Source organism: Canis lupus, chromosome 15, assembly GCF_003254725.2.
Source record: "Canis lupus dingo isolate Sandy chromosome 15, ASM325472v2, whole genome shotgun sequence".
Classification (NCBI taxonomy): Eukaryota; Metazoa; Chordata; class Mammalia; order Carnivora; family Canidae; genus Canis; species Canis lupus.
In genome coordinates this window covers 22,941,358-22,964,970 of record NC_064257.1, presented here as the reverse complement: position 1 = coordinate 22,964,970, position 23,613 = coordinate 22,941,358, and the positions used below count along the sequence as shown (strand labels likewise).

Sequence of the window (23,613 nt, the reverse complement as noted above, 5' to 3'; positions counted from 1 at the left end):
TGCTTAGAAGGTAAATTCAATAGGACTCAGGTGTGGACTTGGGGGAGGAGAATGGAAGACAACTAGAAAGAATTAATGATTCCTAGGAGGCTGGCATGAACAATTAAACAAACAATGGTATGATGCACTGGAACAGGGAACACACAGGCAGGAAAGGTGTGCAGTGGGGCAAGGGCAGTGGTAATACAAGGTCTGATGTGTCTGTGGCAACCTAAGTAGTCATACCAGCAACTTCAATCTACAGGTCTAGAAGAGACATGTCCTCTTGGACTACACATTTGGGAGTCTCAGGCAACTAACTGAGAAGACTTTCAACAGCATCTAACTAATTTCACAGAAGTACAAAACCACTGTGCCTAAAATAAATTATATTCATTTCCTCTGGTGGCAGCAGGTTAGAGCCATTCTAAAAATGCATTGCTACCAAATGGGCTTCTTTATGTCTTGGATTTTATTTTCCTATTTATTTATGGCTAACATTTCTTCTTATCTTTATATAATTGCTTCTTTATAGAAGGGATAATATCTACCTTTGTTATGATAGCGCTTATCACATTGTAAGTGCATCACACCATTTAGGATAAATTAAGGAAAATAATTGACTATATAGTAACTCAGTAACCATTTCCTATTTTTAAAAATGTTAAGGCGCATTTGCCCTCTATTTAGTTTTTCTTCTTTTTAGATCATAAAGTTGCATTCCTTGGAAGCCTCTTTGATGAGGCATGTTTTGTTGAAATTTTTTTTTTTAACCTAACAGATGTTTGGGTAGTTAAAATTCCTCATGAGTATGGTATCCTGTGGTTTTCACAACCTAAGTGTTACCCCAGGAATTCTCCTTTCTTGCTGTCTTCCAGTCCTGGTGGTCTATAGGAGATGCACATTATGAGAGTCCCATTTCATTCCATACTAATTTCACACCCACACTCTTTTAAAGTTGTACATTTCCTCAGCATTATAAGTACTTATTGCGCACCATGGAGATATTTAACAGCTTTCCATTCTACATTCCTCCCCCACGCACAACTCAAATGGCTTTTGAGTATAAGGGTAATCAGAAAAAAAAAAAAAGAGAGAGATGAGTAGAATAATCTGCAAGACTTTAATGTCTCCAGTTAAATATTTCTGCCATTTGTAATTTTTGTGATTATGTTTGTATCTATACACACTCAGCATGAAGTAGAGAGTTATGGCTATTATACAGATGACTTAAGGAGAAAAGCAATTTGGCTTCCATTATCTAGATCAGAGTATGTGGGAGAAAGAAATGTTAGCTTGAGTTGGCTGAATATTGTTTCCTTTCTTCCCTCTGGTTTACAGTGGTAGATTCAAATTCAGAAAATAACCCAATTTAATTCTTAGTGTGCATTTTAACTTTGCTTTCTGGATCTTCAATTTGAGTGCTCTTCATGAGCTCAAAGAGAGATATTAATACATATTTTCTTATTCTATTGGCCATTTCAGAACATTTTATGATGGGGTGGTTTTTTTAGAGTTACTTAATTTTTGAATTTTGAATTAAAAATTTTGAAAAGTTCATATCAAACTAGCCATCAATTTCTAGCTCCTTTTCAAGAAGTTCCAGGTTTTGATATGAGGGTCTATTACTACGTGCTTGTGTGCAACTTGATGCCATTAGAAGTGTACATATATGAAAATAGTGAGTTGTATTAATTTATATTGTTGTTTAGTGTTGTTTAGTCTTTCTTATCTTTGGGAGAAATTGTTCATTTTCATGAATTTATCTTCTTACATCAGATTGTGAAACAACATAACACTTTTTTGAATTATGACTGATAATACAAGACATTAATTTTCTTCTGGATTACTTTTTATGTTTACAAAATATCTTCAGTAAGTTATTAAAGTTTTCACTTTAATATTCAGAATAAATGCCTAATCATTACTTACTTTTTATCTTAAGAGCATTTCTGTTCTTCAAGATTTTTTGTTACCTGGCTACTTTATTTTATTCTTTTTAAAAATATTTTATTTATTTATTTGAGAAAGAGAGAGAGAACAAGAGCAGGGGCAGAGGGAGAGGGAAAAGCAGACTCCTCGCTGAGCAGGGAACCCAATGTGGGGCTCGATCTCAGGATCATGACCTGAGCTGAAGGCAAGATGCTTAACCTAATGAGCCACTTATGTGCCCCTAATTTATTTTATTCTTATACGTTAGTTAGTTCATCATATATATTATCTGGCAATAATATGTATAGTGTCTTTCTTTCTTTAAAGATTTTATTTATTTATTTGGGAGACAGACAGAGAGAGCAAGCAAGAGCATGAGCCAGGGGAAGGAAGCAGAGGGAGAGGAAGAAGCAGACTCTGTGCTGAGCAGGGAGCCCAATGCGGGGATATGGAGCTGAATCTCAGAACCCTGCAATCACAACATGAGCCAAAGGCAGATGCTTTACCCACCGAGCCACCCAGGTACCCCTTTCCTTCTTCCATATCAAATGCAATTTCAGATTATCTCTCCTGGGTTTAATATAATAAATACAATTTTTCCTTTACTGTACAATTATGAAATTCAGATGTAAATGTGTGTGTGTATATAGTGTGTGTGTATATATGTCCTCTCAATTCCTAAGACTAAAAAGGGGTAATCAACTCATTCTCATAACTTACACAATTTATTATCCCCAAAGAATACTCAAGTGAAAAGCTAGTAAGTTTGCAAATGCCAAGAAAAATCATATGTATGTTGTCACAAATTCTGAAATATATAATTTTTTTTTTACTTTTCTCTCTTAATCACAGTGGTAGAAAGGCACTTTCCATGTATTCTCTGGAACTAAAATAGGAAAACTTTTATTATCCTACTGATAAACAACAGAGTAGAAAATTAGCTCTCAAGCAGAGGGAAAAAAGAGAAAGGGAATAGGAGTAGTATAGACAACCTACTTAAATATTGATAAATATCTTCTGTGCTCAAGTATTGTCTGATAGTGAATTCAAATTGTGGCAATGAAATACGAGATTCAGAGAGTAAGAAAGTACCAGATAAAAGACAAACTAGTGCTTTGTAGAGAGGTGCTCTGTGGATTAGTCAAGACCTGGAAACTGGGGTGAAGAGAAGCCAAGATTACTTTCTCCATCACACCAAGAACTAACCAACCAACCAACCACCAATGACAATGAGAGACATACTGGTAAAACTAGGAAAATAATGCTTAAAAAAAAACACACTGATTGTGAAAAGTCTGTAATACTTTATCATATTTCCTTTAGACCAAAATGAGCAAAATGGAATAGTAGGAAATTGAAAGTAACCAAATTCTAGTGAGTTGATCACACACCTAAAAAGGGGTAAGAAGGAAGGGAGACTAGGTTGGAAGCAATGACACTCAAATGGAAAAATTCCTAAATTTTAATTTAAGAATGTGAGATTCTTTAAAAACTCAACTTCGCAGTTTCATTTAGCAGATTCTGAATTAATCATGTTGTCATTTTATGCTAATTGAACATTGATCATTATATCTGGAGTGCTCAAAGGGATGATGCATTCAAAAAACCCACTTGCTGGCTCACTATAGCGGGTAAAAGCAGGTACTATCCAAGTAAGATGATGGTAAGGAGTAGGATGGGAATCCTGTGTCTGAATCCTCGAATGGTCTGTGCAGTAGAAGGTCTATTTTAACTAAAGGCTACAAAGTAGCCATCCACAGGCCAGGTCTGGGCTACTGATGTGTTTATTTTGAACTACTAAATGATTTTAAATTTAAAAGATTGTCATAAGCAAAAAACAGTGTTTTCACATAAAAAAAATCTAAATTTCCTATTTCTCTAAAAACTGTCCTTTTGTCTATAGGACAGTAATAAGCCTTTAGACAACACGATCTCTGTTAATTTGTCACAGTTTCCACCACTCCCAATTGCGTTACATAAGCCTGCTTCATTCATTATAGTACCTCTTCAGTTAACTTCCAGTTGCCCCAGGACTCTAAAGTTTATCCATTCAGTCAGTGTCCCATTTTTTTTAAAGATTTTATTTTTTATTTGAGAGAGAGAGAGAGAGAGAGAGAGAGAGAGAATGCACAGTGAAGGGAAAGGCAGCAGGAGGAGCAGACTCCATCCCAGGTCCCTGAGATCATGACCTGAGTGGAAGGTAGACGCTTAACCACCCCATCAGTGTCCAATTTTTTAATCAAATCTTCACTTGTGATTTTCCAGGTTGATGGAACTAGATTAAAATCCCTAGCTTTTCCTACATTCATATTCCCGAGCATGTATTTCTTTCTCTTTTCTAGTTAATTGGATTAGAATAGTTATTTCTTCTCAAAACCAATAGGTTTAAAATAACCATACTTACTGACTAAACCCAATCCAAATTTGAGTTTTCCATTTTTTTTTTTTTCCTTCTCTGTGTTATGGCACCATCATCCTCAGTATCGCCCGAACTGGAAAACAGTTCATTCTCCCCTACCCATTTTAGCTTACTATTCAAGTTTTACTCATTTAGGAAATATTTATAGAGTACCTACTCTTAACAGGCAGCATTCTCTAGGCAATGAGAAATAGCAATAGTTAAGACAGATTCTAAAAACATGAAAATAAAAGTGAAAAGCTATTACAAATGCTCGTTAAGATAGCATGATATTCTAGAAAAAGATGGCAAAGCTATTTTAAATTGGGTGGTCAGGGAAATCCATTCTGAGCAGGAATCATTTAAGTAGGCATACACATTATATAAAAAGCTGTTTATACAGAGATGGAAGTGAAAGAACATTACAGTCAAAAGGAACAGTGTGTGGAAGGCCCAAGGCCTGGGAGTTTAGTGTGTTCAAGCAACAGAAAAAAGTGTCCGGTGTGAGAGTGAGTAATGATAAGTGGGAAAGTAGTTACGGATGAGGTTAGGAGTGTTAGGTAAGGGCCAGGTCATCTAGGACTTTGTTAATCATATTAAGAAATTTGAATTTTATTCTAAAGCAATGGAAATTCATCAGATGGCTTCAAACAAGGAAGTGACATCATCTGATTCAGTTTTAGAAAGATCAGCCCGGGAAGCTCAGGAGGTCAGTTAGGTTAATGCAGTGGTAATAGTAATGAAGGATAGGATTAGTACAATTGCAATGCAAATGGAGGGACATGTTTAGATGGCACAGTTGAAATAAATCATTGGAAAGAATTGAGGAGGAAAAGAACATGGCCTAGATTTTCATTTTCTGTAACAGATGAGTAGTGGTGCACTTTACTGAGATAGAGTAGATTGGAGGATGAGAGGTTTGGTGTTTAGACCACATTAAATTTTGAAAGATATATGTGATACACATGTCGAATGATGTCAGTTGATCAGGCAAATATAGTAATCTAGGGAGGTTCTAGGGAGGAATCAGAACTAGAAACAAATATTTGAGAATAATCACTGTATCAGCAGACTTTAAAGTCATAGGGCAGGATAAGGTCACTTCAAGGTAAGATCGCCTACGGGCTGTGTGTTGATATAGAAAATGTACAAATATAGATATCTGGGCACTTCAATACTTACATTTAAAAAAGGAACAAGAAAAGGAAACTAAGAAAGGGCTATCAGGGAGATAAGAGAAAAACAAGAAGGGCAGAGATTACAGAAACTAAGAGTCAAAGTGCTACAAGGAGGAGAGGTGATAATGTGTTGAAAGCTGAGTTGTTTGGATTCTATCTCAAATGTTGAGTTGCATGAACAAATATTGGTTGGAAATTTACTACATAAAAATTATACTAGGTACTCCTGGGAATATAGTTTGTGATGTAAAATATAAAGCCTTTAGGACTACAAAGGCCTACAACAGCACCTTTTCATCACTGAAAGTCTGTGTGTGTGTTTACTTATAGATACCAAAAATTTTTAGGAAAATGTGATTTGAATCTGAAAGGAATAATCTAGTAATAATCTTGCTTAAGATAAAAGAATGGTAACATAAGGTCCCTCTTTGGATGGTTTACATGGGATGGTACTGAGCTGGGTAACCAGGCCAACTTGAAATTTGCTCAGGATGGCTTGGGGTGGAAATGGCATTTCAGGCAGTGCAGACATTCCTCAGAGCTCTGGCTTGTAGGACTTGATTTGAAATTTATTTGTTTTTCATGGAAACCATTACAATTCTATGTAGATAGTGTTCAGAATAAATAACAGAAATTTACCTACTCATGGTTAATCCTGTTATCTAACCAAGTAGTGTAACCAGTTAGTTTTAAATTATAAAACGAAAGTTACAATAGCATTTTTACCCATACTTTGAATGATTTCTATGGAAAGGTATTTAAAGAGCTCTTTCTTGAATACAAAAGTCCAGAAAGATGGGCAGATGGCAAAATAATGATCAGAAACTATTTTTTATTTCTTCTCTGTGTTTTTTTCCTTCTTCACATCTCAAGCTAGGAGTTGAACCCTTGGTATTTCTTTGCCTCAGAATTTTATATGGATATAAAGCACAAGCTGAAAAGCTGTTTGCCAGCAGATCTGTCTCAGCTGTGTCGTGTGCATGTGTGTATATGCATGTGTGTGTATGTGTGTGTGCCTAAAGTCACTGAAAAGGCTGTAAAGTCTGGCCTAAAAGCAGCAGAGCATCAGAGCACATATTAAGGGAAAATGTAGGCATGACCAAAGAGTGCTCAGTGGCAATCAGTATAGCCTAATAATATATAATAATAATTTTATATATATATATATATATATATATATATATATATATATATATACAGGCTATATATATAATACAGCCTATAAGAGAGGCCCATAATGCTTTATTTCAAGGAAAGACTCTAAGTCCTTGGTCAACTCTGAAAGTCTGAGAAAAGCCTTAACTAATAATATCTGAAATTGAATTTCCCACTGGGATTCAATTAAATTAAAAACAAATGTTATTACATGCATTGGTTAATACACGACTTTAGTAATTTTCATGTTCAGTGATTTTACACAAAATTATATTATGTAAAAATCATCAATTTAATAGATATCAGTATATATATATTTATATTCATAAATATAAATGTATTTATATTCATAAATAAATATATTTATTTATTTCCTTTTCATGGAAACCACTACAATTCCATGTAGCTAGTGTTCAGGATAAGCAATAGAAATTTATTTAGCTAATTACGATTAATGATGTCTAAGCAAGTAGGGTATCTAGTTAGTTTTAAAATATAAAACTAAAGTTGCAAGAGCAATCATTACCTATATTTTGAGTGATCTGTGGAAAAGCATTCGAAGGGCTTGTTCTTGAATGCAAACGTGTCAACATATATAGAAGATAATACTTACGACCAGGAAGGGTTTGTGTAGATATCCAATTTGAAGCATCTCCATAGCCAGCATTGGTGCTGGCAGCCACTTGGAATCTGTACCATCTAAATTTCTTTAATCCATACACTGTCTCTTCAGTTAGGTCAGCTTCATAAAGGTATTGAATTTTTTGATATTCAACACATTCTTCAGAATCCCATTCTAGGCATTTCTGAGCCCGCAGTTGAGTGGTTATCTTGTAATTTTGGAAGTAGCCAAAAATAGTGTCAGGTCTCATCCATGTTAATGTTGCACTAGTGGCCTGAACATTAGAAAAAGTAATATTTGTGGGAATACTGGGAACTAAAAAATAAAGGAGAAAAATGGAAAACAATTAGAATTACCAAAAATTGTTAAACAGAAGGGAGAAATGGATTCAAAAATATTTCTTTATTATGCACCTAGTGGCAATTTTTTATTACAACTGCCCTTAGTATCACCACATTTAATGGGCAGAACCTTAAGATTATTCTTCGGAGGCCACCAGTTCAAAAGGTAGAGGACAAAACAACTGTGACTTGATTAATGCTCAATTTTGCTCCCAGAATCACTCATCCGAATCTCAGGTAAACTTACTTTGGCTTCATATATAAACACTAGTAGAAAAGAAAGTTACATGCTCATTTAATCTTCTGCACTTTCCTGGGTATTGTCTGAGTTTTAAGATTCAGTTCCCAAGAAAGACATACTTACATTTAAATGTTCAGATGGACACAAATACATCTGATATATAGTAAATGTTGATTATACAATAATTCTAAATAAACAATATTATTAGCTGAATTAATAATTTATATAACTCTGATTTTTTTTATCTTGCATATATTTTAAATTGACAAAACCAAGTGACCAATCAATTTGACAAAACACTTTCTAGAACATCATCTGGCACACTGATAATACATACACAAAGGTATCTATATCATCTACAATCACATGGTCCTACTTGGAGTAATTTATTAGATTTCATATTAACCACTGGTTTACTATTTGCATGCCGTGTGTGAGGTTCTGAGCCTGGTGTTAAGGATTCAAGATGATAACCATTTACTGAACACATAATATAAGCACCTTACAGTTAGTAATATGAAAGAACAATGAACTAAGTGAGATAAGCACTTTTTTCAACTATGTCTTTCCCTGAGTGTGTGCAAGGGCTTTTGCTCAGAAGACTAAGATATAGAATGATAACGACATGTATGAAAATTACATAATTCATAAAAATGATATGGTATAATAACACTTAAAAATAAGAAAATAAATGAGTTAGATAACTCATTCATTCCTAAATGTACCATATTAATTCAAGATTCAATAAATATCTAATGAACACCTAATTTGTGCTAAGTGCTATTGTATCTGCTGGGTAAACAACGAATAAGCCAAATAGGAGTTCATGCCCTTGTGTAATTTACATTCAGGATAGTTATTTACAATAAAAGTATAAGTATTGTATATCGATCGCATTTTGGATGATGATTAGTGTCTTGGAGAGAAATAAGGAATGGAAGAAAGAGACAGAGATGATCCAAAGATATTGAAATTTTTAACTAACTAGTCAGAGAAGGCCTCATTGATTAGAAGACATGAAGTTCCTGATGAAGGTGGGGGAACAAATCATGGGAATACTTGAAAAAAGAACATCCTGGCAGGGGAAAATGCATAATTATAGGCCCTAAGCTGGAACCGTGCTTGATATATTTGAAGAATAACAAGGAAGCCAGTGTGGCTAGCAAGAATTGAAGAGATATTGAAGGTAAATTGTATATGACATTGTAGGACACTCTCACAACATTCATTTGAGTAGAGGAATGACAGGCTTTAAAATATTTTCATAGAATCATTCCTGTTACTGTGCTGATTATAGATTGAAGGGAGATAAGGATATAAACAGAGAGAGCAATTAGGCTGCTGCAATGTCAACACAACAGATCACGACGTGATGGGGATCACAGCAGCAGAAATGAAAGGAAGCATCAGATACTGAACATATTTTGAAGGGGAGCTGGCAGGCTTTGCTGATGTGTGACATGTGGAGTATAAGGAAAGAGAGAGTAGAGGGAAAGCTCTAAAGATTTTGGATTGAGCAAACAGAAGGATGAAGTCATTATTAACAAGATTATGTGGAAGGAGTAAGCTTTGGGGAGGGAGATTAAGAATTTATTTTGAGCATGTTACCTTTGAAATGCCTATCAGATATCCAGAAAGAGATGTCAGATAGATCGATACATGAGTCTGGAGTCCTGTAAAAACGTCTAGACTTTAGTTAAAAATTTAAATTTCCTCTTAAATTTTTATTAAATTATCTACAGACATTGCACATATATTTGCCTAAATCTGGAAGAAAAGAAAAAGTCTAATGCAATGGAAAACAAGAAGCAGATAACTGAAAGTCATATGATCAGATTCAATTACTCTATTTTCCATTACTAACACTTATCATCAAATCTTAGCGTATTTAATTGAACATTAACCTTTAAAGTAGATTACAAACTGAATACCTGATACACTGCCTACAACATACCTTCTCTTCTAGTTTTAGTTATGCAGAAAAGCAATTAGAGAAAAAGTTTTTTAAAGGAAAATTTACCTTATAGAGGAATCAGTTTTAGAATTGATTAAAAAATAGAATTTCGATAAAAAGTAGAATTTCTAGAATTTATTCAAGTCTTGGCCACTAAGTCTGAACTCAGACCACCTAAAGATAAGACAAATTTTCAAAATATTCTAACCCAAATCAAAGACATGAATGATCTTGGGGTTCAGGAATAGTCTTAAGAGAAAAGGTGGCATGTGAGATAGGATTTAATGATTGTTAAGGTAGAGATTTAGAGAGAGGGTAATGTGATCTAGTCAAGTTCAATTATGATTTATAGGCCATATTGGCAATTAAAAAGAGAAAGGCTACACAATAACCTGAGGATATACTGTGTTAGGGGAACTTACAGTTTGTCAGGCAATGGAAAGCTATTTTGGTGTCAAGATGAGATGTCCAGAAGTACATTTTATCAAGCCTAGTCTGGTAATTACACTACAGGAAAAGAGACAAATTCATAGACTACTAGGTATGCTCAGAAAAATAAAGAAATACGATGGTAGCAGTAAGAAATACATTTTAGACTTATTTTTGTAGTTAAATTCATGGAACTGGCAAATGAATCAGAAGATGACAGAAACATAATTTGAAGGAAGTTTAGAGATGATCTTGGTCAATTTGTCTTTTTATGTCTAACCCTTATGTAGGTACGTGTCCCCCAAGATTCCTGGCCACTGTATACTCATCTTCATCCAGTTTTTTTTTTTTCATCCAGTTTTTCAACCAAGCCCTGATATAGGTGCTGATATGAAAAAAATTTTCATCTGTAATTAAGAAACCAAATCAATTAAGGAATGCACTTGTAATGAGTACCAGTTGTTGTATGGAAGTGCTGAATCACTATATTGTACACCTGAAACTAATGTTGTACGGTATGTTAATTGAAATTGAAATAAAGACTTTTAAAAAATAAATAATAAATAAAATAGGGAAAGATTATCCAGAGGACCTGATTGAGTCCTTTAAAAACAGAGTTTTCTTTGGCTCATTACAAAAGAAGAAACAACATATTTTAAGTAAGAAACAGATTTGATGTACAAGAATTTACCCATTGTTGGCTTGGAAGAAGCCAACAAGATAAACAGTCTAAGACATCTCTAGGAACTAAGATTTCATTTAGATAGATGGTCAAGAAAGGCTTTAATTTAATCAGAGAACTGATAAGATTAGCTTCCCAGATGAAAAATATGAGGATGTGTTAAGATTCTGAGGGGAAGAGAGTACGGCACATTAGAAACACTTAAGGAACATAGCAGCATCCACAAGGGATGGATAGGAAGATAGAAAGCTGGAGGTGTAGGCTAGAATCAGATAATGTTGAGCCTTCTGGACTAGATTCAAGATTTTTAGCGCAGTGAGGATATAAAAGTGCAGTGGGGATATTTGAAAAGTTTAATACAGACTTTTCATTTGCATTAAAACAATAGACTCTGCTCTTTCCCAGTGGGAGCCAGGAAGTATGATCCAGACATTTCCCTCTTTTGAGTCCACCAACAAACACCACTTCATGTTTCAACTTCAACCTAGGGTTTACTAAGCAACTAAAGGTGGGAAGAAAATGGGATGCGTTAGTTATCCAATGAACTGGAGAAGGCAGAAGAAACGACCCTTTTTCCAATTCAGCAGAAAGGATGACAAATTGCCCGTGGTTGTTCCATGATCAACTTTTTCCCCACTCCAGTGTTAAGATTTTAGGAATGAAGACTTTAATGGCAAAACTTGCTACCTATAAAAATTTTCAGCAGATCAATACTGGTCCACAGGCTCTTGTGTTTTCCAAATAAGTATTGCAGGAAAAAAAAAAGTCTAAAAGGATAGTACTTTAACCTGACAAAGAAACAGAAGAATTATTTGTAGCCTGACTAAAGGAAGAGTATCAGCAATTGAGTTGCCTTCAATGTGACAGGCATAATGATGGACCCTGCACAGATACACAGTGTCTGGCACATATGGGCACACAATAAGTATTGACTATATGAATAAATTATGGTTCATTGAAACAGTCCTTTGGTTTTCAAGTGGTACAAAATTTTGTCCACATTTTCCAATCCAATGTATTTAGAAAGATAAACCAGAAATAAATCTAATCTGAAGCCAAATATATTAGCATAACTCATACACAATTTTTTAAAACAAAGATACCTCAGTGGCATTCAAAAAGACCAGCATTTATATGCAGTATCTTCTCTTTTGATGAACTGTGTTTTGAACTAGACTATTTCAAAGCAACTGCCCTATTGAATTACAGATACAAAAAGGATTACACTCATTTTAGCATGGAGAATCAGATTTCCATTCTTTAAGAATGACTAAAAACCTCAATTTTTTTCTATCCACAGATGGTACTAATTTGAACACATCATTCCATGCTTCCTGGAGTAATCACACAGCTTGCTTAGATTTTCTAAACATGACTGAACTGTGATGAAGCGATCAACATTCACTGGCAAGGTATTCCGTAAATTACATTTTTATTTGTAAATTATTCTTATCTGTAAAATACTTTCATCATAGTTGAAATGCAAGCCTGTAGAACTATATAAGTGAAATTTGTTTTAGGTTTAAGTGCTTGTCAGTTTTTAGTGACTATTTAGTAGGTTCCACATAGAAGATGAAAGTGTGTATGAAGTGTAATTATTCTCTAAACTTCGAATATCAATTATTAGAAGTTGCCAACATCCCATGATCGGATTCTTACGGTGGTTTGTATTAACTTCTCACTTACCTGATTAAGCATACTAACATGGAAGACCAAATTTCTTTAACTCTTTCTTTATGACTATATATTTTTATCTTCAACCACAGATGTACTTTCTTTCAAACAAAACAGATGCCTGAACATTTATATTTATAATTTATATATATGAACCTTTAAAAAGTACCAACATAATGTTTCCAAGTTTATTAAGAATATTTTGCCTCTACTAGTTTTAAATAATCTACAATCCTTTTAGAAACACAAGGTACTAATATATGATCTGAGCATATACAAATAAAAATCACAGTTTATCAATACTAACATGAGTCAATATAAAAATAGAAATTCCCACAAAGTTGAGTGCAAAAAAACAATTTCAGCATAGCAGATATTAATTTTGCACTAATTTGAATTTAATTAATAACATTTACTGATCATTCACATTGAACAGTGTAGGCAAGTCATTATAAGTCTTGTGGAATAAGCTGATTTTCATATATATCTGAAAAGTAATTAAGCCAATAGAAACCACCACAAATAGGTGATGCTTAAAGAAATGTTTCAAAGAAAGAGAATATCTGGGGGCTATAATTTGAAGGAACAATTAGGAATCAGTAGATACGTGGAAAAAAAGATGTTTAAGTACATTAAGTATGAGAGAGATATAACTAACTACAAATTGTCAAGATCTGGAAAGTATACTAGACTGGAGAAAAGAAGGTTTAATGAAGTAATAAGAAAAAAAGAGGAGGCCATCAAGTGTATTATTGAAAGGCACTGAAAGTTTAAGAGGTGAGTTTAGGTGATTACGTAAACTCTATTAGGCAATACAGAACAATCAACAGAGATTAACTGGTAAAGTATAAACTTAAAGAAAAGCTTGAGCCTCCATGTAGCTAGTTATTAGGAAAAGTAGAATTTGATAGAAACTGGTTAGATGTTGTATATATGCAGTGCAATGCAGATTAAAATAACAGGAATAATTAGGAAATAGAGTTCTGTAAAAAGGCAAAGAATGTCAGCAGAATGTGCTTATTTACTGGGCAGAAAGGATATAGGAGTAAAATATGGAATGAACCCAGAAATTGGGTCAATAGATATAATGTACACTGTATACTTCCTAGAGGTAGGCTATGACTCAGCTCTATGTTACAGAAAATAATACAAAGGAAAAACTCAAGACTTTAAATCTTTTGTGATTGTAAATAAAGACAAATAACAAGAAAATGAAATTATCTCTGGTTCTGAGATGAAAGATGTATTTCTCTCGCAAAAAAAAAAAAAACCCATCAAATAAACAGGTTGTCATGTAATTTAATGAACAATATCCTCAACAACATCCTTACATAGTAAATGCTAAGTATCTTTAACTTGGCTCTTTCTTACAATGTCTCTCAATGTGAGTGAACAGAATAACTATCAAACATGTTTTTGCAAAACTATTTCTTCAGAGATTCTAATTATTCAGTTCAGACATTCTTCCCTCTAGCAGTCTAGTTTAATATAGAGATAGATTTTGGAGTAACTGGGCTAGAATTTATCAAAATATGCTATATAAAAATGATTTTAGGTGGTAGTATGAAACTGGGAATTTGGGTTGACACACTCTTTTATTGGTGCGCCAGATAAAGTCATCTTAAATATTCCACTTGAATGAAAAAGAACTGGGAAAGTATCTATATGCAGGACAAAATTTCCTAAACATTTTTAAAGTGTCTATCCTAATGCATGTATAAATGGATAATATAGGACCCAAAACTCTATGGACCACAGCTATAATAATATTAGTGCTTAAATCAAGTATTGATGAACATATAACTTATTTATAAAAATATCTCACTAAAACTTTTATTTTGTTTTGTTTTTGGAGAATGCTGCAAAGAAAATGGACTATATATTTTCTGTTGGGAGGGAAAATGAGTTGATTTGTTTTATAAAGTCAGTAGTTTGACATCTCTATATACTAAGCCATCTCACAAAAATGTCCATCAAAAGTGACAACTTTGATTTGAAATCAAAGTTTTCAAACTTTGATTTATCAGAAGTTTATCAGAAGTAGTTCTTAGGGTAGTAATTACATAGCAGAGTTAGTTGTTTATTAAGTACAACCCTATAACACCTGGAGATGAAATTGAATCATAGACACTAATGAAGAAATGAGAAAGATATATTGGTTTGTGGGAATTTGCTTGAGAATGGATATGACTAAATGACACATTAGTTTCATATCTTGTTAACATGAATAGAGATATCGTAGGAGGAGAATATTTGGTTAGCCTAAGAGGTCAAGAAAAGCCAATTTGGGATAAATAAACATATATAAGCTTGGAAATCATAAGAGTGAATTAACATTTAAGGGTAGTATTTGTATATATAGTATCACAACAGTAGATGATGAAAAACTTAGCCTCTGTCAAGTTAGTAGTTAATGGGCAGTGAAGCAGAATGGGAAAAATAAATAATAAAAAAACTCAGCCAATAATGTCTGGCATATATTGATACTTGAGAAATATTTGTTTAACAAATAAAGGAATAAGTAAACGAATGAATGGATGCGTGCACAGATTTCAAGAAGTAAACATCGCCAATGCTCTACCAAATGTTGATTGATGAAAAAGTGTCACCAATGCTGATTGTAATGCAATGCTACCTGAAACCATTCCTATTTTCTAAGATTGTAGCTGTACAGAAAACCTTGATAGATTAAAATATATAAAAAGGGGTCCTAGTTCTAAAGTTTGGGGAAAGCTTTATAAAAGAAAGAGAAGAATTTGGAGTTTTCTAGGATTCTGTAACACCCACATGTGGATGTGCGCACACACACACACACACACACAGAGGGAGAGAGAGAAAACAAAAGGAGAGATGGAAAGAGAAACAATCAATAAAGGAGAAAGGGTGAAAGGATGGGGTGAAATTAGGGACTCTGTGAAATAAAGTAACCAACAGAAAAATCCCGATTGCCAAAATACTTTTAAGAATGAAAATATACACTGTTTATTTTAGAGTCATGTATGTTATAGCAGCATAAACCACCTTTCTGTGTGCCTATCACAAAAAATTCAGTAAGGCTATTTTATATAAAAGTGTTCAGTATGACTAGAGGTGTCAGAATCATGCAAAAAATAATTTTGCAGAAGCAGCTGAAAATTCATATCAAAATATTCCAATGCCCAAAAGTAGTAAGGTTGATGATCTGTTCTGATGGTATAGCAATAGTTTTTTATCAGACTAATTCTCCTGCAGATAACAACTACACATCCTGGAGGAAAAAAAGAAACATACAATCAGGTTTTGGCTTGAGGTATTATGGAATGGCATATGAGATTGCCAATGTAGCTGGAGAAGGAGGGAGCCAAAGAGGGGTTAGACCTAAATTCTGGGTCTAAAATCCTTGGCTAATCTTTTAATTGTACATGTATGAAGGACACACTGAGGAACACAGTGGAAAGATACAGATGCAAAACTGAGTAGAAATTTTTGTTGCTTCCCAGTGCAAAGGAGACAGAATTTGGAGTTTCAATTCCACTAAATTAAGGGATTGGTAGGTGGCACAGGCCTTGTATTAAAATCCTAAATGGCCATACATTTGACTTTACTCCACACCTCCAGGTTAAGGATTTCTTCTGTAAATAATGGAGAAATCAAAACCACACATTCACAAAATTACCACTCAGTAATTTAATAGTCTGTTAGAAGACAAACCAAACACTCTTCAGAGCAAGATAGCAAAATCCAGAGTTTCTGCAATACATCACCAATAATGTCCAGTATAAGTTTAAAAATTACTGGGCAAGTAGGAAAATTACTACTGATGGGAAAATGTGACTCACACTCAGGAGGAAAAAGTGCTCAATAGAAAGAGATCACAGAATAATTCAGGTGGATGAATTAGAAGAAAGTGAATTTCAAACGATATAAGTATTTTATTTTTTATTTTCTTTTTTTAAAGATTTATTTATTTATGATAAACACACACACATAGAGAGAGAGAGAGAGGCAGAGAGAGAAGCAGGCTCCATGCAGGGAGCCCAATGTGGGACTCGATCCCGGGACTCAATCCCGGGACTCCAGGATCGCACCCCAGGCCAAAGGCAGGCGCCAAACCATTAAGCCACCCAGGGATCCCTATATAAATATTTTAAATTTGACTTAACAGAAAACACAATCATAATTAGAAACCAAATAGGGAATTTCAGCAGAGAAATGGAGATAATTAAATACAGAACTAAACAAAAATTCTAGAACTTAAAGATACATCTGAAATGAAAAATTCACTGGATTTATACAACACCAGTGTAAAAATGGCAGAAGATAGTCAATAAACTTGATAAAACATCAACAGAACTCCAATCTGATGAACATAGGAAAAAAAGTGAAACAATTTAATAAAGCCTCAGAAATTGAAAAGATAATATGAAGAGGTTATAATTGAAGTGTCAAAATAGGATAGAAGAGGAAAGAAAAATATTTGAAAAAATAATGGCCAAAAATTTCTCAAACTTCAGGAAAATATTAGTTTACCAATACAAAAAGTTAAATGAGTCCTTAGCAAAGCAAATGCAACAAAAAGTACACTAGCCATATCATTGACAAACTGCCTTAAAGAAAAGATAAAGGATCCTGAGAAATGCCAGAAGAAAATAACATGTATCACAGACAAAAGAATGATGTCTTTAAGGGGAAAAATACTTGGGGGGAAAGTAGAGGGAAATTACCTATCCAGAATTTTATATCCAGTGAAAAATTTTTTCATAAATGGAAGCAAAATAAATCTATTTTTAAGTAAATGAAATTTGAGAGAATTTGAAGTCAGCCAATCTGAACAAGAAGAAAGTCTTAAGAAAGTTAAAGGGAAATGACACTAGATGTATGGCACTGGATGAAATGATACCATAATAAAGAGCACTAAAACCAGTAATTACATAGAAAAGATATGTGATCTTTTCTCTATTTAGATGTCTACTCACTCTGTAAGTAAAAATAGTACAATTGTGGAGTTTACATTGTACATATATGTAAATTATTTAAAATATATGGATATCAAATGAATGACATGAATAGCACAAAGTATGGCAAAATACATGGAACTGTCCTTTTGCAACTTCATACATATGTTATATATATGTACATAATTTTTTTAGAGTGGGGGCAGGGGAGGAGGAGAGGGTGAGGAAGAGAGACAATCTTAAGCAGGCTCCATACCCAGCATGGAGCCCAACGTGGGGCTTGATTTCACAACCCCGAGATTATGAGCTGAGCCAAAATCAAGAGTGGGACACTTAACCGATTGAGTCACCAAGGTGCCCCTGTAATTTCATATATTTTATGTGAGGTTGTATGATATTAAGTAGCTATGGCAAAGTAAAAAAATCTATTGTAATCCCCTTGAGCAACCACTAAAAAGAATAAGACAAAGAAGCTAAAAATACAACAGATGAATTAAAATAGCTAAAATTATTCAATTAACCTAAAGGAAGGCAAGAAAGAAACAGGAGAGGAACTAAAAAAGAGATAAGACAAAACAAATAACAAACAGTAGAACTAAATTCAACAAAATTAATAATAACTTTAAATATAAATGGGTTAAATGCTCCATTTAAAAAGCAGAGATTGCCAGTCAAAATAAAAATGAAAGGCCCAATTAGATGCTGTCCACATGGGCATACTTTGCTGTCACCAGGCATACAATTTAAATACGATACAAATAATTCAAAAGTAAGGATAGAAAAAGATATATGATGCAAACAATAAACTAAAGAGCATGTGCCTATATTGATATCAAACAAAAGAACTTTTAAGACAAAGAGTATTCCCGAAGATAGAAGACAAATATGCACATGTTTTAAAAAAACAAATTTTGAAGGACATGAACCAAACAGTGACAGAACTGAAAGAAGGAACAGATGAACCCACAATCATTGTGGGATATTTACCATTCCTTTCTCAATAATTGATAGAATAATTAGGCTGGAAGGTGGTAAGAATATAGATATGCAAAATATCTGCAAACACCGTGAACTAATAGAGAAAACATTAAGGCCAACAACTGAAGAATATACATTATTTTCAAGTGCTCATGGAAGAAAAATTCAACACTATAAATCATATGCTGAGCCATAGAGAATTTCTCAACAATTTTTTAAAGATTAGGTCTTAAGGATATATTCTCTGACAATGACAATAAATTAAAAATTTATGACATGAGAATATCTAGAAAATCCCAAATAATTAGAAATTAAACATGTTTATGTAACCATAGCTCAAAGAATAAATTGCAAAGGAAATTAGAAAATATTTTTATCTGAAAGTAAAAAGCCAAGATTTTTTATGTAAAATTGTCAGGAGGAGACATCACTATAAATGATTATACTTGAAAAGAAGAAAGGTTTAAAATCATTATGCTAAGTGAACTAAGCCAGACACAGAAAGATCAAGTGCGGAATCTAAAACAGTCAAACTCATAGAAAGAGGATTTAACATCATTAATCATCACTGATATGAAAATAAGACTTAAAAATAATGAGACAGAAATTCTTTACATGAGCTAGAATGTCTGAAATTATAAAGACTGTTAACACTAAATTCTGCTGATACTGAGACTGAGAAGGAATTAGAATTTTCACATATTGCTGTTAGGTATATATTTAAAATAGGACAACCACTTTAGAAAACTTTCAGTTTCTTGAACACAAACATACATCTAGAATATGACCCAGTCATTCTACAAGAAAAGATTTAAACAAAAATATCTATAGCAGTTTTATTCATCATACTTAGTTTAGAACCTACATATCCAGAAAAACAGACACACAAATAATGGAATATTCATATGATGGAAAATTACTCAATAGTAAAAACAAAACAAAACAAAACAAAACTGAAACAAGAACGTGAGTTCGCAATTATGTTGAAAGAAACAGACCAGACATTCAAGAGTACAGACAACTCAAGAACAATTGGCCATAGCTTTTGCTGACTGAAATCAGGACAGTGTTGCCTTGGAGAGTGGCTGTCCAAGGGAGTTTTCAGTGGGAGTTGGAAATGTTCTATATGTTATTGAATGGTGTTTCATGGGGATATGCATTTCTGAAGACCCACTGAGTTGTACACTTAGGTTCTGTGCATTTCATTATATACATAATAATTTCCCACAAATAAAAAACATAAAAAAGAAAACAATCACATGAAAAGAAAAAAAGCCTTCCCATAAAAGTATAATAATAATATTCAAAGTAAGTTACGTATTACATTTATGTAGAATTTAAAAATACTAGACACTAATACCTTCTAGCTAATGTTTTATAAATCTAGATGTTAGTAGAATAAAATGGTGATGAGCTTTCTTGTATTTTTCATATGTCCATACTAGAGAAGAAGCCTTACAGATTAGCCCAAGTAGTCAACAAATACTTTCAACTATCTTTTGGAAATTATTCAATCTTCAGGCAAATTCCTAATAGTACTTGTGAGATGAGTGAAGTAAATCCATCAGAGAAGGACAATCATTATACGGTTTCACTCATACGGGGAATATAAGAAATAGTGAAAGGGATTATAGGGGAAAGGAGAGAAAATGAGTGGGAAATAACAGAGAGGGTGACAAAGCATGAGAGACTCCTAACTCTGGGAAACAAACAGGGGGTAGCGGAAGGGGAGGTGGGCAGGGGGTGGGGGTGACTGGGTGACGGGCACATTTCCATGTCTGCACTCGATGGAATGAGCACTGGGTATTATATTATATGTTGGCAAATCAAACTCCTATAAAAAAAAGTACAAAAAAAAATAGTACTTGTGAGATTAACATTCTATCCAGCTTTGAAGGCACATGTCTTTACAGTTAACCATTTCTCTGTAATAACATCCTAAATACAAAGTTTTAAAGTTTAGATCTAAACTTTAAAAATAATAGACTTCTCCTACATAACAAATATTAATGTAGCTGCGTTTTAAAAATTACAAACAGGATCTTGGCTTTCAAAAAATCCCTTCTAAAGTAGACTAATCTAATTACTAACAAACTAGAAAATTAGGCTACTGATTTTTAATGTATCTTTTAATTGGTATAGATTTCATTATTGTGATCCATATGGAATAATACTAACGTTGCAAATTGTTTTTAAAGTAATAATTTGTCATAATAAAGTGTCCAAACACAGAACTAATGTGTGATTTATTCGAGGTTGTAATGAATACTAGGTGGTAAACATTCAAATTGCAACGATGACATTAATATACTCAGAAGCATTATTTCTTTACTTGAATTTTGAAAGTGTTTAATCCTATATGGGCTGCTATTTATGCATGCCTTATATTTATAAAATAGCTTTCTGACCAAAAATTATTTTCTTATATATCATGAAACTTGTAATATTTGAAATTCAGTAAGTTGAAGTTAACAATAATTTGCACAACCTTCTATTTGTTCAAAGCTTTTTTATATTCACATTGTGTTATTTTTAAATTGAGTCTAAATGTAGTGCTATTAATGAAATTTTGCTATCATTTAAAGTCATTTATTTTACATTTCAGAGTTTTTACACCATTCATAAATGGTTTTTCCCTGAAGCTTATAATCTCACAAAAACAACAGGCACATTCCTGAAACTTTCAAGTAATAGGGTACTGGAGATAAAGAGAGAAAAGGCTCTTGCATGCACACACACACATCCTTAATTTATGTAAAAAAGAAAGTAAAAGGGAATAAGAAAAAAAATGGAGTGAAATGGGGGAGGAGGTTGATATGTAGAGGCTGTTATGAAAAGTACCAGCTACAGCTGCATAGGACAGGAATGGAAAATAGGGTAATAAGATATGTCCCAGTTCTTAAATAAGTTAATAAAAATGTTGCTTGAAGAACAGCTGTCTTTAGCTGGAGCTGGGATGAAGAAAGGAGTAATGCCTGGAGTCTACTTAATGAAAGGTATTAGAGCATCTATGGGGTCAAGGAGAATTATGCAGAGTAACTCAAATTCATTTTTTACAAATGGAATTATATTTAAAAGGACTTTTAAATTTAGAATTTGATACCTAAGACAATTTCACAATGGCAAACATTACACCTCTGGAACTGATCCAGGATAAAAAACACGATACATGTCTAGGAGCCCTAAAAGTTTCCCAGAATGGCTTCAGTATTTTACATTAATATTTTTAGTATTATAGTATTTTTGGTATTATAGGTAAGCACATATCTGTTGATAGAAATTGAGTTTTCCTGAATTTTAAATCCATATTTGGGCAAAAGTTTGTATATAGTTACATCATAAATATATCTGCACAAATTAATGAGGAAACTCATTACAAGGGACCTAAATCTCCCCACTCCATAACAGATCTATTGAGATATTGCGAAATAACAGAAGAAAACTATTCTAATTCCAATAAATGCAAATGATGCATTGAATTTCTAAGGTAAAGGTCACTCTTTCCAGTAGAAAGAGTTCTTGGATCAGTGGTAGTTCTGCTAATAATTAGTTATAGCTCACTTAGTAGATACTTAACCTGTGTGCTTCATTTTCCATGTCTGCCAAATGAAATGACTGAATGAGGTTATCTCTGAGGTCCAATGAAGATAATTCTAAATTTTAAAAGCACAAGAAATAAATTTGTTTCATCATAGTTTTCCCATAGTCCCTAGCATATACTACTTCATACGTATTAAATAACATCACCTTGAATAGATGGATAAAAAAAATACCATGCATGATATTAAGCATCATAATCAGAATTTCTGCTGTAAGCATCTTTGCTGCCAGCATCTTTGAAACATAACTGATTGGCTGTAAAGCAATTTTGCCATAAAAGATAAAATCATGAAAAATAAAAGGACATTCATTAAAAAGGACATAATGAGGCATTAAAAATGAATGACAAAATTTGAAAGACTTTATGGCAAAATACTAAATATTTGAATACATTAAAATGTATAGTGTAGTCTCATGGAAATACTGCACAAATAACAGATTTTATTTTTTGGATTGTACCTAAGCACTTGTCAAAGTTTCTCATTCATAGTGTTATACATTCTTCTGCTTGTTGATTCATCTTCATGTACAGCATCTCATTTTTTTTCTTTTTTTGCTAAAATGTCTTCCTTCATTAAAAGATACATCAATTTCCAAATACTTGGATGCATATTTCTAAGTGAGCTTTGTATTGAGTTGTAAAAGCCTTCCACACCATTGTTTGTTCTTAGCATTTTGTCACATGTCCACTGATAGATGCTCCAAAGTTCTAGGGGAAATGTAGGTTCAAAACTCTGTGCCATTGTATAGACCGTTATGGGAACTGGCTAAGATTTATATAACATAAAAATGGGAGTACTGTATCAATAGAGAAGTGAAACCAGTTATTTTTATCTTTTTTGGAAAAATTGCCTTACAGGGTAAAAATGATCTGATCATGGTGAAAATACTTGCAGCAAAGACGCTTACTTAGAACCATTAAATATATCCCTATATGAACTTCTGCTTTGGAGAAGATGGAGTAGATGTTTTCTCCTCACTCCTTCCAGTAATTGCAACTAAAATCATGTACATTAAATATAAACCAGACACAAGAAGACACTGAAAAGTGGAGAAAGGATAGAGCAACTAGGGAAATCAGGACCCAAGAAACAGCACAGTGGTGAGTTCTCTGGATTTTCTTTTTGCCTCGTATATCCTCAAAGCCAGCAATTTGCAAATACCAACTAGCTCAGGCCAAAAAAGCCTGAATAAAAGCCTGCTCTCTCTAGCCAAGAAACAATGTAGCCTAGTGAGACAAAAAACTTTCAGACAGTCACAGCTCTACCCAAAACCACAGGAGAAAACTGTGGCCCCGCTCCTTCCCACGACAGCAAAGGTCAAATGGGGAACCTAGTCTTCTGCCCTAGGTACTGAGGCACCCCAACCATCTTTGACAGGGTAAGGCTGGAGAAGGCAAAATAAGAAGCTAGAACTTATACTCTTTTCAGAAGTAACAAGACCCCTCTATCATGTTGTTGGAGAACCATGTGAGGAACAGTGATTAGGAACTCCTACCTTCCCAGCTACAGCCAAG

At 33.5% G+C, this 23,613-nt stretch overlaps 1 protein-coding gene across 3 annotated transcripts in view; it reads right to left on the bottom strand.

Moving 5' to 3' along the window:
* PTPRQ (protein tyrosine phosphatase receptor type Q) overlaps positions 1 to 23,613 on the bottom strand; it is a 247,193-nt gene that overhangs the window by 81,856 nt on the left and 141,724 nt on the right. For all 3 annotated transcript variants that reach the window (XM_049094355.1, XM_049094356.1, XM_049094357.1), the window contains one exon: positions 7,256 to 7,579. In XM_049094355.1, coding sequence (XP_048950312.1) covers positions 7,256 to 7,579 — 324 coding nt within the window. The remainder of the gene's footprint in view (positions 1 to 7,255; positions 7,580 to 23,613) is intronic.